Source organism: Bactrocera latifrons, unplaced genomic scaffold (genome assembly GCF_001853355.1).
Source record: "Bactrocera latifrons isolate USDA-ARS-PBARC rearing strain unplaced genomic scaffold, ASM185335v1 scaffold_493, whole genome shotgun sequence".
Lineage (NCBI taxonomy): Eukaryota > Metazoa > Arthropoda > Insecta > Diptera > Tephritidae > Bactrocera > Bactrocera latifrons.
This window is the reverse complement of record NW_017537149.1, coordinates 155,396-172,242: the sequence shown is the minus strand read 5'-3', so window position 1 is coordinate 172,242 and position 16,847 is coordinate 155,396. Positions and strand designations below refer to the sequence as shown.

The following is a 16,847-nucleotide window of genomic DNA, read 5'->3' as shown; positions in this document are numbered from 1 at the left end:
AACTGACTGAAGTAATTATCTGGAAAATATAACAATTAGAACTATGAATCAACAGTAGCGGTAGCCAAGATGTAGCAAATTTATAGCGAATTGATGGTAGAGCTGGTTAATTGGAGTTGAAATATTGTACAGGAGTTATTCGTCTGCAATTTGACAGATGTTCATCTTGCAATAGCTAGAAAAAAATTAATTTTTTTGTACTATTCAAAATAAAATAGACATTGAATTCATGTTTCTTATTATCCTAGACAGTTTAGAACAAAAAACTAAATTTCTTTGAGAGCTTTCGTTTGTGAACTATTGTTGTATTTCACGGACTCACCTTTTCTAAACATACTGGAACACTCACTAAAATTCTCTAAATTCATACTGTCCCTTAATGTGTAGTGTGACATATTTAATAAGTTATTTCTTTTAAATAGTAATTTATTTTCAGGAAAATAATTTTCATGCAGATGTCAGCAAGCAGAGGTTTCCTCTCCACTTAACGTAAACGCCACATTTTCCAACTTATGTGATAAATTATTTTTTTTGCAATTCAGATCCGTGTCTAGAGCATGAACGATCTGTAGAAATGATAAGAAATTAATAAAACTAATTAATAAAAAATTTGTGTTTGAATATATAAATATAATATGAATCCCTGAAACTTAACACCCAAATTTAATTGCGACTTATGTTACTGGGCGAATCATTACTTTCCACGAGAGCTTCTTTCCCTTCGAGACAATTGTGTAACCCCTAATTGATGAGCAGAAACAGGACTACATAGTTCAGTAGCATACAGAAGACTATTAAGAATTGTCTTTAGCAATAAGCCACTTAGAAAATAAAATGATGGATTTAGAATCCGGATAATCCAAAAGAGATTCTTCGGGCGTTTTTGTGTTAAGAAAAAATTCGGAACTTATGCTCGAATGGTAACCGATTGGAGGCTTTGTTAGTTGATGATGTATAACATTTAATAGTATAAACTAATACAGTCAACATAAAAAAATCAATATGAAAGCAGATATAGCTAGTATAGGTTAAGACTTTCTTCAGATTTGCAAGACAACCGAAGTGCAATTAAGTTTTACATACATGTAAATTTTAATTTTTTTTTGTTACATAAAAACTCATATCAGTAATATGTGAATGAAATATTACTTACACTTCAGATTTTCTTGTGACATCAAAACATATAATTTTTTATAAAGTATAATATTAGCTACCTTTTGTGAGAATACTACTTAATACAATAGACTCCCAACATTCCTGACCTCCTGAATCCATTTATGATTTCGTTGAAAAATTTGGACAACGTTTTCTAAACATTTCAAGCGGGTTTTTCCTTATCATCCAATTCCTCTTCAAAGCTCTTATCTTTATCAGTTGCGGTAAATGTGGCAAGACTAATATTTGTCAGAAATGCTAGGTCACACATTTTTGAAATAAATAAATGTTAAAGTCAGAAACATTTCAATGTGTACAGAGTAATTAAAAATATATTAATTGAAAAATTTGTGCAATTTGAGTTAAACAGAGCGTGTATTTCCCTCACAAATTTTTTAACTTTAAATATAAATATCTCGAAAACTATACTCTATTTTTTGAATCCTGAGGTTTTTCTCTATCAAAATAGTTTAAATCGCACTATTCAATTAATCAGTGGTATGGAATCTGATAAAAAGCGCTTTACTGATCGTGATACTGATCTTATCTCGTTCAAGGCCAATAACTGCCATGCTGATTTCTTCGGTGACGTATTTGCAAACGTATTTGATCGATTTCACCAAACTGCAATATTCAACATTGGCATGAGTTACTCCCCTAAATTGAATGCTAAATGTTCTGTCATTGTCGTCAGGTGAGCTACGCTGATAGAGTCCATCACTTCCAGTTTCTGTTTCCGAAATAAAAGCACGTGGATAGTGTTTCGTGCATTTACTGTCTGACACAAACCGAAGTTGGATTATGGTGTCCGCAAGGTCCCAGAACCTAATTGGTATCAGCCCACACCAAATTTTGCTTAGGATTCAAAGTCTTATAAGTATCTTGTTTATTTCAACTTAAACGCACAATTTAACCAGAGAACATAAAACATAGGGAAGGTGCAAATCGAATTATGTATGATGTTCGATTTGACGGCTAACAGAGCTGATAGATTTATAATAGAGAATTCGCCATTCTCGGTGCTATTTAGCAGAATTGAGCACGTTCTCTGGCAGAAATTTATGTAAAACGACAAATTCATGAGAGAATAAATAAAGAGAAATGCTTTGTAGAAAAATCTACAAAGTCACAAAGAGGATGTAAAAAGCATTCTCTGAGCCCATATACATGCTTATTTTTATTTTGTATTATATGAACCATTGTCACATATGCGTGATTATTTTGTATTATAATGTATTAACCATTGTTTTCCGAAACATGGTAAAAATTTTATATTATAAAATTAAATAAAAAAATTATTATATTACATGCATGCACTACATATATTAATTTCGACTATTATAAAATGAAGATGTGCCAAATGAACTTAAATGTGCTCATATAAACTCTTCCATTCATTTATTTTATTTCTTCAAAAAACTTAATGACCTTCATGAAATATGCATATTTGCAATATTTCGTTATCATTTCCATACTTGTAGCAATAGAGTTTCTATGGCATACATACATACATGTGTATACATATATTATTTCTATGGCACATTTGTCTGTAGGTTTACGAAAGCAAATGCGAGCCTCATACATATGTACATACATTCATAATAACAAGTGCCGCATGCATCTTTCAAATCTCCGTTGTCACGGTCAACCAATGGCCGAAGCGCTCGTATTGTCAAAGAGTCATCACAACGTTGTGTTGTTGGTAGAAATTCCGAGCTGTGCCGAAAGAAACTAACAAACGATCGCCAATTGCTACCGCTTCCCTTGCCGCAGTAACAGCTTCGCCTACAAACTAGCGTAAATATGTATACATATGTATGAGCTTGCATATATATCAACGCTGATTTTTGCGAGCCACGAAAAAATATTTTAGAATTGACAAATATTGTAAATCGACAACAGCTATGTTGCTCACTTCTTTCTTAGAACAAGCACCAGAAAAATGCTCAATTTATGATTTTTAGCTTTTGACATCGTCCCGAAAAGACGCTTGTAGGCAAAGGCATAATTGGGGAGATGTTACGGCGTTTGTTTTTATGAATGAAGCGAGGTCGCTTGTGGAATTCGTGCCTGGCGTTATTTATTTATTTTTTTTTTATTGGAGGGGGAATCTTCGAAAAATACCGTAATTTTTCCGAACGGTATGCACGATTCGTATTGGTCACTGAAACGGAGACCAATACGCCTACGTACTAAACCCTTAACTCCATAGTCTTTGCTTGTTTATTTTCCCCACGGAACTGCCGTTAAGCATTACATCGTTAGGCCAAGCTTCCGGCCTACTCCTCATTCATCCCTCTTGTGATTTCCCTGCGTTGCCACTCATTCCTTCTTAGCTCTATATAGCACACCACGCTCTCACACTATCCCACACTTGTTTCGAATGTATCATAAATCGCGCTATGTTATCCGGTGTCACTCGTTCCGTTGCCAGTTTCTGTACATCTCTCTCCTTTTCATAGAGATACTCTCTAAACCACCCGTGTCCCGTCAAAAACTGCGTCAGGTAGAAATCTGTTTCTCCGTGTTTCCTTTCTACCCATGCTTGTACATTTCTAATTCGCGTATAGGTCCATCTCTCCGTCGTAGACGCATCCCATTGAGGCTTGTTTGCCTCTCATCCTTCCGTTCTTCAGCCGTTAGTCGCCTGCCCAGTCTTGTAGATCTGTCGTATACTCTTTTGAGTTCCATGGCCATTACCTCTGGTGGCATAATGCTCGCTAATATCCCAACCGCTTCGTGTGATGCCGTGCGAAATGACCCTAATGGCACTAAGCCGCATTGCAAACTTCGCTTTCTTAGCATACGCCTTTTGCTGTAATGCTGGTCCACATATGGGCGCCGCGTACATCATAATTGTTTGGCTCACCTTGGCCAATAGCGCACGCCTATTTTGGCTTGGTCCACCATTGTTTGCCATTATTCTTGGTAGTGCGGACGTGGCACGTGCTGCTTTCTCACATGCCTTTTCAATGTGCGCCTTGTAGCTGAGTCTATTGTCTATCAGTTTTCCTAGATACTTCAGAGTCTTCTGTGTCATGATACTATGACCGTCGATGTTTAGTTTGATGTCTTCGAGTTTTTTCTTACTTGTGATCAGCACAGCTTCGGTTTTTTGTCCAGCGAGTTGGAGGTTTGTTGCCGTGAGCCATTCTTTAATCGTCGTCGCCGCATGGTTGCAGAGGTTTTCAAGTTGGCCAAGTTCTTTTTTTTTCACTACGGTAATGGCAATATCATCCGCGTACCCGATGATCTGCACCTGTTTCGGGAGTGGAAGACGCAACACCATGTCACTTCTTTTGTTCGTCATCTGTATCGTACAGTAACAGCCGGTCCGACAGGTAACTGGATATAATCTTAACCAGGTATGCCGGGGTTTCGCAACGTTCTAGTGCACTGATGATATGGGGCCAGTATGCCGAATTAAAAGCATTTTTGACGTCAAAGGTGACTACTGCGCAGTATTCCATATAGCCACTTGTACCCTCTATTGCCTTGTTGGCAATGTCCGTAAGCTTCTTGATCGCATCAGTGGTTGATCTCTGCTTGCGGAATCCATACTGGATGTCGGACAGACCTTTCTTATCTTGTATTTTTAAATGCAGCTCTAATCGTGCACAGATTATCCTCTCCAAAATCTTGCCAGTCGTATCCAGCATGCAGAGTGGTCGATATGAGCTCGGCTCTCCGGTTGGTTTATTTGGCTTCTGCAACAAAACCAGCCTCTGCTTTTTCCAAGTTTTTGGGAATAAACTTTTTTGTAAACACCGCGTGAACAATTCCGTGAAAGGTCTTGCATTGTGCATAATGGCAATCTTTAGGGCCTTATTTGGAATGCCATCCACGCCTGATGCTTTGGTATTGCCAAATCTCTCTGCCGTTTCTAAAACCTCAGCATCGGTGACTATCGTGTTTTCTGTTTCAGCAAGTTCCTGTGTTCTAGCCGTTCGGTTCTCTAGGAGCTGTGTCTCCACAGTTTTCAGCAGCGCTGGACACGTTGGTGCTTGTCCTTTGCCCCCTCTTATTTTTGCCCTTACCAGCTTATAGGCACAGAGTTCTTTAAAGCAGCAGGATTTACTTTTTTTTAATTGCTTTTTTAAGATCACTTCGTTAGGTTTTAAAGTATGCGCGTATTTGCTTTTGTTCCGTGAGTTCCCGACTCTTTTGGCACCTCCTTCTCGCTTTGTGGCATTCCTTCCTTAATATGTCGATCTCCTCACTCCACCAGTAAACAGGCTTTCTATGCGCGCCATTTTTTTCCTACTCATAGAAGCGTCGCATGCTTTACTAATGTGCCTCATTAAGATCTCCGCTTGCCGATCTATGTTTTCCTGAAATGTTATATTAGATGGTAACAGCAGCTTAAAGAGTTCAACGTCAAGGGTTTCTATTTTCCACCCTTTCCTTTGTACCGTCTTAGCGGGCATACACCTTCGGTTGTTCGCTGAGTGTTGGATTTCATACATAATTGCATAATGGTCATATGCGTGTAAAGGTCACACATCTGCCAATTTGTTGTCCGCGCCAGAGACCTGCTAGCGAAGGTTATATCAATAACGGAGCTCCGGCCGTTCTTCTCGAAGGTGTTCTGATTGCCGGTGTTCAGTAACACCATGTCTAGGGACGAGAGTGCCTTTAGTGGGACATCTCCACGCTTATTTGTACAGATGCTACCCCACTCCATCCTTGATAAGATTTCTCTGACCAGCTCGTCCAGAATTTTATCAAAATCACTTTGCGATATGCTAGGTGGTATGTAACAACTATAGAAATTGATCCCCAACGGCAAAATGCAAAAGCATACATATTTGCACACATTGCGAAAGCAAAAATTGAAGCATGMAAATATCACAATGCTGTTGTTGGGAGTATCATAAGGAGCGTGCGTACATATATTTATGTCTCTTCCTGTTCTTGGGTATGTGAGACAGAGAACATAAAAAAATTTTTTATGTTTCTGTGTGTGAGGTGTGTTTTGTACACATTGTTCGCTGTCAAAAATGAAACCAAATGTAAACAAGCAAAACAAAATTCTTCGTTGGGAGTTTAATCATGGGCATGCATACATATATTTATGTCTCTTCATATTCTCTGCTTGGGCATATATGCCACGTCATCATATGCCGTAAATACATATACATATTTATTTCTCTTCATTTTCTCTGTTTGAATATTTGAACAATGTTCACATTGTGAGGCGGATTCCTTACTACAATTTTAACAAAAGCGGCGAATTCCTTACTTTAAATCTAACAAATATTCGCTGTCGAACCTGCACCTTCTCTATGTTTTATGTTCTCTGGTTGACGGTCACAACTTCGAAGTTGTAGATAACAATTACAATAATAAACAGCCTCGAAATCCAACGCAGAATAACTCTTGTCAACAGATGGTACGTTGGACTTAGTAGGCAATTGAGAAGAAGAGTCCTCTCTCGACGAACAAAAACCAAACTCTATAAGTCACTCATTATTTCCGTTGGTTGATGTAGCGGCCGAATTATGCCGAGTTGATAGTCCTTTCAGGTTACGTAGACCTTATTGCCGTGGGAACGGATTCATTATTTCCGCCCTGTTATATGATGCAGAGGCATGGACAATGACAAGATCTGATGAGTCGGCCATAGGGGTTTTCGAGAGAAAGGTTTATGGTATTTTGCGTGTTGGCCACGGCGAATATCGCATTCAAGGGAACGATGAGCTGTATGAGATATACGACGATAYTGACATAGTTCAGCGAATCAAGAGACAGCGGTTGTGCTGGCTAGGTCTTGTCGTACGTATGGACGAAAACTCTCCAGCTCCGAAAGTATTCGACGCAATACCCGCCGGGGGAAGCAGGGGAGAAGGACCTGGCTTCGCTTGGCATTTCCAATTGCCGCCAGGTTGCGAAACGGAGAAACGACTGGCGCGCTGTTGTTAACTCGACTACAATCGCGTAAGCGGTGTCTACGCCAGTAAAGAAGAAGAATATACAGTCGGTAAAACAACAGGCAGTATGAAGATTACAGTCAGAGAAGTAAATTGGAAATAATAATTTACACACAGTCTTTAGTGTACAAACCAGTGCTGCCGGATCGACGAATTTTGCCGGATTTTTCGAGGCTACGTACATGTAAATATAAACCCATACTTTTATGCAAATTGATATTCTATATTGTACAAAAATAGTGTCCTGGTGTCTATTTAAATATAAAGAAATGATGTGAAGTCGGATTTTTCCATTTTTTTTTTTTTTCAATATAATGATCCCAAAATGTTAAAGATTTATAGGTATGGTTGTTCTGATATTTGGCAGTTAAATCCCTTTAGTCTATTGGCCTTTCAACGTATATTTCAATGCAGAAAACAATTTGTGTAAGTTCTAATATATTTATTTCCTAATAGGATGTAATTTTAGTAATAACTTTTGGTAAACAGAGTAAATTCTCAACTCCGGAGATATTATTTTTATTTACGTTACAATGTAACGGTATGCAATTTGATGGCGATTTGTTCCACGAAATATGAACCAACTGTAGTTAAAAACACAAACACTGTCATATATGCAATTTCTTGGGCAATGATTCAAGTTTATTTAATATTTGTAAAAAGCAAAAAAGAATATTTAAGAAAATAATTTGAAATGTGTGTCTAGTTAACGTGATAAGAGGTACCAGTATGACTTTTGACATAAATAATACTTCACTGCTTTCAAAGTTGTTCGAATTTCCGAGAAGTAATGTATGTGATGGTCGCAACGTATTTCATTACAATAAAACTTTTTACTGCTACCATTTAAATTAATATTAATACCTTGAGATGCACTTAGTTATTAAACTTTTAATAAAAATTCATACACGTATACTTTTACAATCCGTTACTTGTACAATTTATCATATATCATGTTCTTAAAAAAAATGTACGTGTATATTTTAATGTTTAGGAAGTAGTGTCAGTCTAGTTAGAATATATATTTGCTTCAGTCTAGTATGATCGGCATCTGCGGTGATTCGCTGGTACAACTGACTGAAGTAATTATCTGGAAAATATAACAATTCGAACTATGAGTCAACAGTAGCGATAGCCAAGATGTAGCAAATTTATAGCGAATTGATGGTAGAGCTGGTTAATTGGAGTTGAAATATTGTACAGGAGTTATTCGTCTGCAATTTGACAGATGTTCATCTTGCAATAGCTAGAAAAAAATTAATTTTTTTGTACTATTCAAAATAAAATAGACATTGAATTCATGTTTCTTATTATCCTAGACAGTTTAGAACAAAAAACTAAATTTCTTTGAGAGCTTTCGTTTGTGAACTATTGTTGTATTTCACGGACTCACCTTTTCTAAACATACTGGAACACTCACTAAAATTCTCTAAATTCATACTGTCCCTTAATGTGTAGTGTGACATATTTAATAAGTTATTTCTTTTAAATAGTAATTTATTTTCAGGAAAATAATTTTCATGCAGATGTCAGCAAGCAGAGGTTTCCTCTCCACTTAACGTAAACGCCACATTTTCCAACTTATGTGATAAATTATTTTTTTTGCAATTCAGATCCGTGTCTAGAGCATGAACGATCTGTAGAAATGATAAGAAATTAATAAAACTAATTAATAAAAAATTTGTGTTTGAATATATAAATATAATATGAATCCCTGAAACTTAACACCCAAATTTAATTGCGACTTATGTTACTGGGCGAATCATTACTTTCCACGAGAGCTTCTTTCCCTTCGAGACAATTGTGTAACCCCTAATTGATGAGCAGAAACAGGACTACATAGTTCAGTAGCATACAGAAGACTATTAAGAATTGTCTTTAGCAATAAGCCACTTAGAAAATAAAATGATGGATTTAGAATCCGGATAATCCAAAAGAGATTCTTCGGGCGTTTTTGTGTTAAGAAAAAATTCGGAACTTATGCTCGAATGGTAACCGATTGGAGGCTTTGTTAGTTGATGATGTATAACATTTAATAGTATAAACTAATACAGTCAACATAAAAAAATCAATATGAAAGCAGATATAGCTAGGATAGGTTAAGACTTTCTTCAGTTTTGCAAGACAACCGAAGTGCAATTAAGTTTTACATATGTATGTAAATAGACGAATATATCAGAAATAACGACGGGACCACCTTCAGTTTGTATAGGAGAAATGTCGTATTTAGTATTATCATGGAAATTTTTCCATATTTTCTTAACGTTTAAACCTTCCTTGCACTTCCACGAATATTTTAATTAGTCTTTAAAGCTCTTATCTTTTTCAGTTGCCGTAAATGTGGCAAGACTAATATTTGTCAGAAATGTTAGGTCACACATTTTTTGAAATAAACAAATGTTAAAGTCAGAAATATTTCAATGTGTACAGAGTAACTAAAAATATATTAATTGAAAAAATTGTGCAATTTGAGTTAAACATATTGACAGAGCATGTATTACTTTTACAAATTTTCGAACTTTACGTACATACAAATATCTCGCAAACTTAAAGTCTGAAGGGGCCCATATGTACAAATATTTTTTAATCCTGAGGTGTTTCTCTATCCATCCGTACCATCAAATCACGGCGCCAAAGAATCGTAATATTGCCATAACATTTATGTAGAACCTAGGATTTATCTCGATTCCTCACAGGGAATCCAAAATAGTATAAATCGCACTTTTCAATTAATCAGTGGTGTGGATTCTGATAGTTGTCGGAATTAGAATTGAAACCGACAAAAAAAAAGTAGAAGGTGAAATGGCTGCAGGTCCTCCACACAAAGATGTCACCGAGCGGAAAAAGGTAAATAAATAACTTGCTTTATAAGTTTGTAGCTGACCCCACAAGCTTTGACCAAATTAGGTGTTTAAAATGAAAAGAAAGTTGAATTTACGTTGTGTTAAAAATCATTTATTTTCGATTTTTCTACATTTTTTTTTCAACTAAACGCGGCTAACATACCAAGCCTTTCCAAAGATTTTAGAAATTCCACTGGATAATTCACGACTTTGAATTTTTTCTAGCTAATATTGCGCGCGCACGTGAACTTCAGTGGCTTGCGAAGCAGCTATCGAATCGTCCATCGTTTGATTCCACTGATTATCATGCTCCAGCAATTGTACTTGCGGGCATGCTTCTCAAAAAGTTTCAACCACCGTACCATTCACAGTACGCAATGACTCAAATATTGTTGAGGCACTTAGAATTATTAATAGCAACCGAAAGGAGAAGCAATCGTCGTTTTTCGGATGGATTGTGTAAATGCGTCCTAAGGCAATAGTTGAAAACACACCTGGTAACTATTTCTTCGGCGATGCATACCATTTATAATATCGAGGCATTTCCGAGCAGCGCTGTTCTTGCAAACGGGTCACTGAGGTAAGATGAGAAAACACTCGCCAAGGTCAATTTTGATGTTGGCGGTGTTTCCACTGGCTGTAATGTATTCCCTCAGTTCAAGTATACTCTCTTTCCATTCTCCAAATGAGACGCACAACAATCGGAAAACATTCATGAATTACAAAAGTAAATATCCTTGAAAGCGCTGTATTGCAGTTCACGCATCGACCCATGTGATACTTGCCGATCTCATCTAATTCAAGGCCAATAACCGCCATGTTCCTTTCTTTGGTGACTATTTGATCGATTTCACCAAACTGCAATAATCAACATTGATATGAGTTTTGAATGTGAATTAGACAACAGTGGCGAATATGGTAGGATCCATGTGTTGTCGACTTCGAAATTCACTCCTCTAAGTTGAATGCTAAATGTTCTGCTATCGTCGTCTGGTGAGCTACGCCGATACCCATAATTTTCATATGTCGTTTCCGAAAAAAAGCACGTGGATAGTGTTTCGTGCATTTGTTGTCAGACATACAAACCGAAGTGGGAATGTGGTGTCCGCAAGATCCATCAACCATATTGGTTTTCATCACTTCGTATAATACTAGATCTTTCTCTGCATCAGGAATTTCCGCAAAAATTATTTCATCAATTGTATCTGGTGTAACCACCGCCCACGATCCAAAGAAGAATGTGTGCGTGAGGCAAACCTCCCTTTTGCAACTCAACAGAGTACATCTAGCATCTAACATCACCAAATGTGCGMTGCTTCAAGGTAAAGTCCATCAAACACCGTACACCTCTACACCTTCTACACCTTACCCGATCCACAACGAACTTCTGAAAACTTCATCAAGATTGGTGCAGCCGTTCTCGAGGTTTAGCATTACTATCAAACAAGCATTCAAGAAAAGGGCTGTGTTTAGGGGTTATGCGCTAATTTTGCGATTCATTTTTATATTATAGACAAGGCTGAACTCGTGGCTCCGCTCGCTCACTGTTGTCAGGGATATCATTTATCGTGATAACAATAAAATAGAAGAGTTAATTTGGCAATCTACATATTTTATTAAGACCGTAAATCACTTAAGGAATAGTACAGGGTGGCTGATGAAAGCCGCTACCAAAAAAAATTAAATAACTTTTTTTTCTATTTAATGAATCTGGTTTTTATTTTATTCTGCAGATTGACTTTTAAATTTAACAAAAATGGATAACTGGGACACTGAAACAAGAATTTGGATTGTCCGCCGCTAGCACGCACTGGAGTCCGTAGTTTCGGTTCAAAGAGAGTATAGGCGCACGTTTGGCGGCAATCCTCCGAGCAGATGGACCATAATGAGACTTGTAAACAATTTTGCCGAGCATGGRACAGTCAACAGAAGACCTTACCATCGAAACACTTCAGTTCGAACGGAGGAAACAATCGCTGCTGCCATACAAAACAATCCACGTATTTCGACAAGAAGCTTATCTGCTGAAATGGGTGTAAGCAGACATTCATTACAGTCAATTGTGCACGAAGATTTGGCCTAATCCCATATAAAATTCAAATGGTCAACAAACTGAACGCTGCAGACTTGCCGATTCGCTTGGAATTTTGCCAGAAGATGCTTCAAATGGTGGAAGATGATGGAAACATGTTGAACTGTCTTTTCATGTCTGACGAGTCCCATTTCGATTTAAACGACAACATAAACAAACAAAATTGTCGAATATGGAGAGCTTCCAACACACAGATACTCCATGCGACGGAATTGCATCCACTTCGTGTCACAGTGTGGTGTGCAGTTTCATCACGCTGCATTGTCAGGCCCTACTTCTTCGAATAAAACGGTCACACCGTTACGGTTACTGGAGACCGTTACTTGAGCATGTTGAAAGAGTTTTTTTATCCAGAATTACGCCGAATGAGAATTTCTTTCAACTCTGTGTGGTTTCAGCAAGATGGTGCAGCTCCTCACCTGTTATGACAGAATTGCGACGAAAATTTCCCAATAAGCTGATATCCAGAAASTCCACATTCCGTTGGCCACCCAGGTCGCCTGACCTTACTGCACCTGACTTTTTCTTGTGGGKTTATTGCAAACAGGAAGTCTACAAAGCAAAACCAACAAATTTGAATGAACTAACGCAATCCATTCAAGAAACAATTGCGGCTATTCCTGTCCCAACTCTCCAAGCAGTAATGAACAACTTTTTGGTAAGATGCCGCACATGCATCAACGAGCAGGGCAAGCATTTAAGTTCCATTGTTTTTAAAACTAATTAAGCTATATTTAATAAAATTTAATAAGCTTTAACATGAATAAAAGAAAAATGAATTCCATACACTGAAAAAAAAAAATTATTTGAGTTTCTTAATGTAGCAAAATTCATCAGACACCCTGTACATACATAAATATGTATGATGAACAGAAACATGACACACAGACATGATCGTTCCTTATACATTTTGCATTGTTCTATGCAATGCTTCAGAAATATTTGTCAGCTATTGTGCACTCATTTCAAATTATGATTCAACCTTTTCTTATTCAGTTACAACTATCATTATAATTCAGATATGTATATGTATGTAAACAAAAACCCATGTATCCTGCCAGTAGCTGTGTGATTCTATTTCGTATTTTTGCAGAAAAAAATGTTCTAATGATTCCTACATGAATATTGAACACATGCTTATGTTTTGAAATATACTTTTTTCATTTAAGAATACTTGTGACTTTTAACATAAAACGATAGCAGGTAGCCTATGCCCATTCTAAGGTTCCAAGCTATCTCATCACCAATTTTCAACCAGATCGGTTCAGCCGTTCATGAGCTATAAACATAGACAAAAATTGTGAAATCGAAGGTGGTTTTACAAAAAAGGCCGCCGTTAGGACCTTCCCTAGGACTAAAGGAATACCCGTGAAAATTTTCACGTCGTTCCGTGTTGTGGTTCAGGCGTTTCATTTTTAAATATAAGAATAACTGAGTAGAAAAGCGAAATTAAGAGAAAATTAACTCACAACAAAATTGAGAGCCAAGCAACAAGACGTGGCTCCTTTTCTAAATATCAGCTTACTCAACTCAGAAACTATTGTGGGTCTTTGTGGCATTTCGCAAACTGTAGAAGGCTAAAAACGGCGTGTTGCTGTCAATTGAATTACAGGTGGAATCGTCGAGGGCTGCATACGTTGTTCTATGATATTTAAAACCATAAGAACACATAAATAAAGTACCCCGCCAACCCATTAGAAACAGAGACAATCATTCATATAGTTTTGCGTTTAGAGTCAAATAAACCAAAAATTATAAGGATATGTGAATGCAATTTTTTTATAATATTTATTTGACATATCATATTTTCATAAAATTAAGAAAAACTTAAATTTTTTTAGTATTTGGTTGACAAACCTTTGTTTTTATTAACATCCTTCACTATTTGAGGCATACTATTCGAACAAATTATTATTTTTAAATCTGGACCATTTAGGCATACATCCTTTATGTTATCTTTGAGTGGAGCTATTGTGGGATTTTTTTCAGGAATATACCGTTGATTTAAGGAACGTTCAACAGTTTTCGGTGGGTCGGTTGAATTGCCCGCCTAAGGTAATATATTGATATCCAAGTTGTGAAGGAGCTTAGTCCTTCGTCGGGAGGTGTGGCAAGGCACCTCAGCAGGCGTATAAGTGTACTGTGCTGCTGAAGAGTTCAGTGTTACCAAATATGGTACAGAACCATCTTAGAGTACATTTGTGTACTGCTCATCGTTGCCTCAACAAAATAAATTGGTCCAGGACCTTCCGCGAATATGCAGCTCTTAATCATTATGTTGCGGCGCTATTTTACCGTTTATTGTATGCAGTTCTCTACATAACGTTCACACCTTCTACGACGCACAAATTGAATGGTTTCTGTCACTGTCATGTTAAATAGCAGCACAACTTTGAATGGGGGACTTTCATAACTTTTTATGTTTACCCTGTTTCAATCCACCTTTGTGTAGTTCTGATCACAATTGTAACTCGTTAATTTTTCTTTCGCGTGGTCAATTTTGATTTCTTTACTGTACGGCGGTTTTTATGTTTTTTTTTCTGAAAAGATGCGTACAGCTTTTCTTTGCGATATTTTTTCATGGACATCATTTAGCTTCTTTTAAATTTCTCTAGCTATTTTGCTGCGCACTTACAGAGTGAACCTCATTACTTTACGTCGAATGTGCTCAGATATTTTCCCATTTTGGGCAGCATTTTGCCGCATAGTTGTGCGACCAACGGTGCAACATTTGAATGTGTGCACACTTTTCGGTACTCGAGGAACAGTAACTGCACTCATTAAAATTTTTTTTATTATTTTTCTGTAGGATGTACTTTTATCTTTTAAAAGTGCAGCAATAGCCCTTTGAGTTTTATTTGAAATGTCCGATTTTTTACCTATTTTCTAAAAAGGACATTTTTTATTGCTTATATTATAATGCTTCAGAAAACTTAAAAAATACTTACCTAATACATAAAACTTTGGAATCTCTGAAATAAAAGTCAAAAATTCGCTTGCTTCCACTACGCCACTCTGATGAGTCAGACATCACAAATGCTAACTCCAAGTGAAGTAAATTTCGTATTTAAGTCCCGCTAATTGCTACGGTACATTTTTTTTATATTTGACACGTGGTAATATGTAGTGCATAGTCTACTTAATGCTTAGGCAGTAGAAAAAATTCAAATTTTTCACCTAGCAAACTGGCCAAGAATGTTATTCGTAAATTTTTACATATATTTACCCTGTTTCTAATGTATTGGCGGGGTACTGTACAATAGGGTGGGTCGATTCCGGACTTTTATCAATTCGGGATTTGTAATAGTGCTGAAAAGTTGCCTTAGTACTTCCTGATTCCAATGCAACTTTTTGTTTTGAGATCGGATTGCATCTTCAACCCCAACTCCGGCCTCGAAATTTCGGAAGTTCGCCTAAAATCGTGAAATTGTCTACCTAGCGCCTGAAATACTCATCTCATGGCAAAATGTATAAAACAAAAGTTATTTATCACGTCATTTGCTACCGAAATGGTATAAGTGATCATGGCCGTAGGACGAACCGTTCCCGAGCGAAAATGCGGCGCGCCACAGCGCAAGGTGAAAATTGTTGCAGCTCTCAGCTAACCTGTATTGGTCACCCAGAACCCACCGCGTGGAGGTGGCTGCTCTTCGGGTTCCTCCCAAGCCCAACCCAACCAACCAATCATATGTCAGGCTTATTTTAGTCTGAATCTGTGTCAAATTTATTGATAAAATCAGATTTTGTACTAAACTGTGGCACTTGTTGCCTAGATTTCAGTGTAGAGCGTATGAAACGATCACGAGATTGGGGGCCAATAATTTTAGAAGATGCCTCTGTCACCAGTTTGACGGTTCTCTAGCCTGCCACGGTGTGAGAGGGGAATTCACTAAATTTCCATACCTCTGCAGTGTCACCCGACAGCCCTTTCATGAATTCTTCGTTAGAAACAGTCAAGGTAATAGTCTTCCAGTTAATCATATCATAATAATTATTAGCTTTGAAATTCAGCTTTGGCACTTTATTACATCTAATCCCTTCATTTACAGTGTCAGACTCTGCTTCTCTGGCTGCCAGAAGACGGTCAAGGGCCAACTTTCTGACTTCTATCCGTTCGTTAGTCATCATACTAAGGAGAATGTTTTCTGGAAGAGCAAATAAAGCATTCTGTTGAATGGATGAATCGACAACCTTGCGCAGTTTAGCAGGTAAGTATCTCGACCTTTGAATCTCAGCATAGAGATGGCGCGAGCCATCTTTGATTGAACAGTTGAATCTTATTGAGAACCACAAAGGTGAGTAAACTGTAAGTATGTACTTGACCAAAATCTGTATTTCCTTTGTTGGTTTGTCAATAGAAATGTATAATCTCAGAAATCTATTTGCGCAGGTGAGCCAGCGAGATTTGCACATGTTACCTGGATGCATCGACGCTAAATCTGACTAACACTGACCGGAAATAACAGCTTCTGATATTTTATAGAGATARRMTKGGTCTGTGCTAAGTTGGGTCGGATTAATAACCTCAGAAGGTAATTGGCAGGATGGAAAACTTTCAAACTTGACAACAGGCAACTTCTCACAATCAGAGAGCATTTTACCTATGTCGCCAGAGAATGTATTTGGACTCTTTGAGACACCATCTATGTGTTCGAAAAGAGCACGAAATGGAAGTTCGTTGAAATGTAGAAGACAAACAACCCACTGTAATGGCCTACCTATTCTTTCTCCTAGTTTCCGAATGATTCCACCTTTCCAAACTGTGTTCGTGTTCGTGACATCAGCACCGACAACTTCAAGATGTTCCACATCAATTGAATTGTCTTG

General features: G+C 37.4%; 1 protein-coding gene across 5 annotated transcripts in view; it reads right to left on the bottom strand.

Annotated features, from left to right (window-relative positions):
* Positions 1 to 382: 382 nt before the first annotated feature.
* The window catches only part of LOC108973620 (plexin-B), a 52,567-nt gene continuing 36,102 nt past the window's right edge, over positions 383 to 16,847 (bottom strand). For 2 of the 5 annotated variants that reach the window (XM_018940993.1, XM_018940995.1), the window contains exons 11-12: positions 8,506 to 8,722; positions 383 to 566 (exon numbers count right to left, since the gene is read on the bottom strand). In XM_018940993.1, coding sequence (XP_018796538.1) covers positions 8,615 to 8,722 — 108 coding nt within the window. In that variant the 3' untranslated portion in view covers positions 383 to 566; positions 8,506 to 8,614. Of the gene's footprint in view, positions 567 to 7,691; positions 8,332 to 8,478; positions 8,723 to 16,847 lie in introns of those variants that run through there. The other 3 variants (XM_018940994.1, XM_018940997.1, XM_018940998.1) reach the window with 3 other exon arrangements.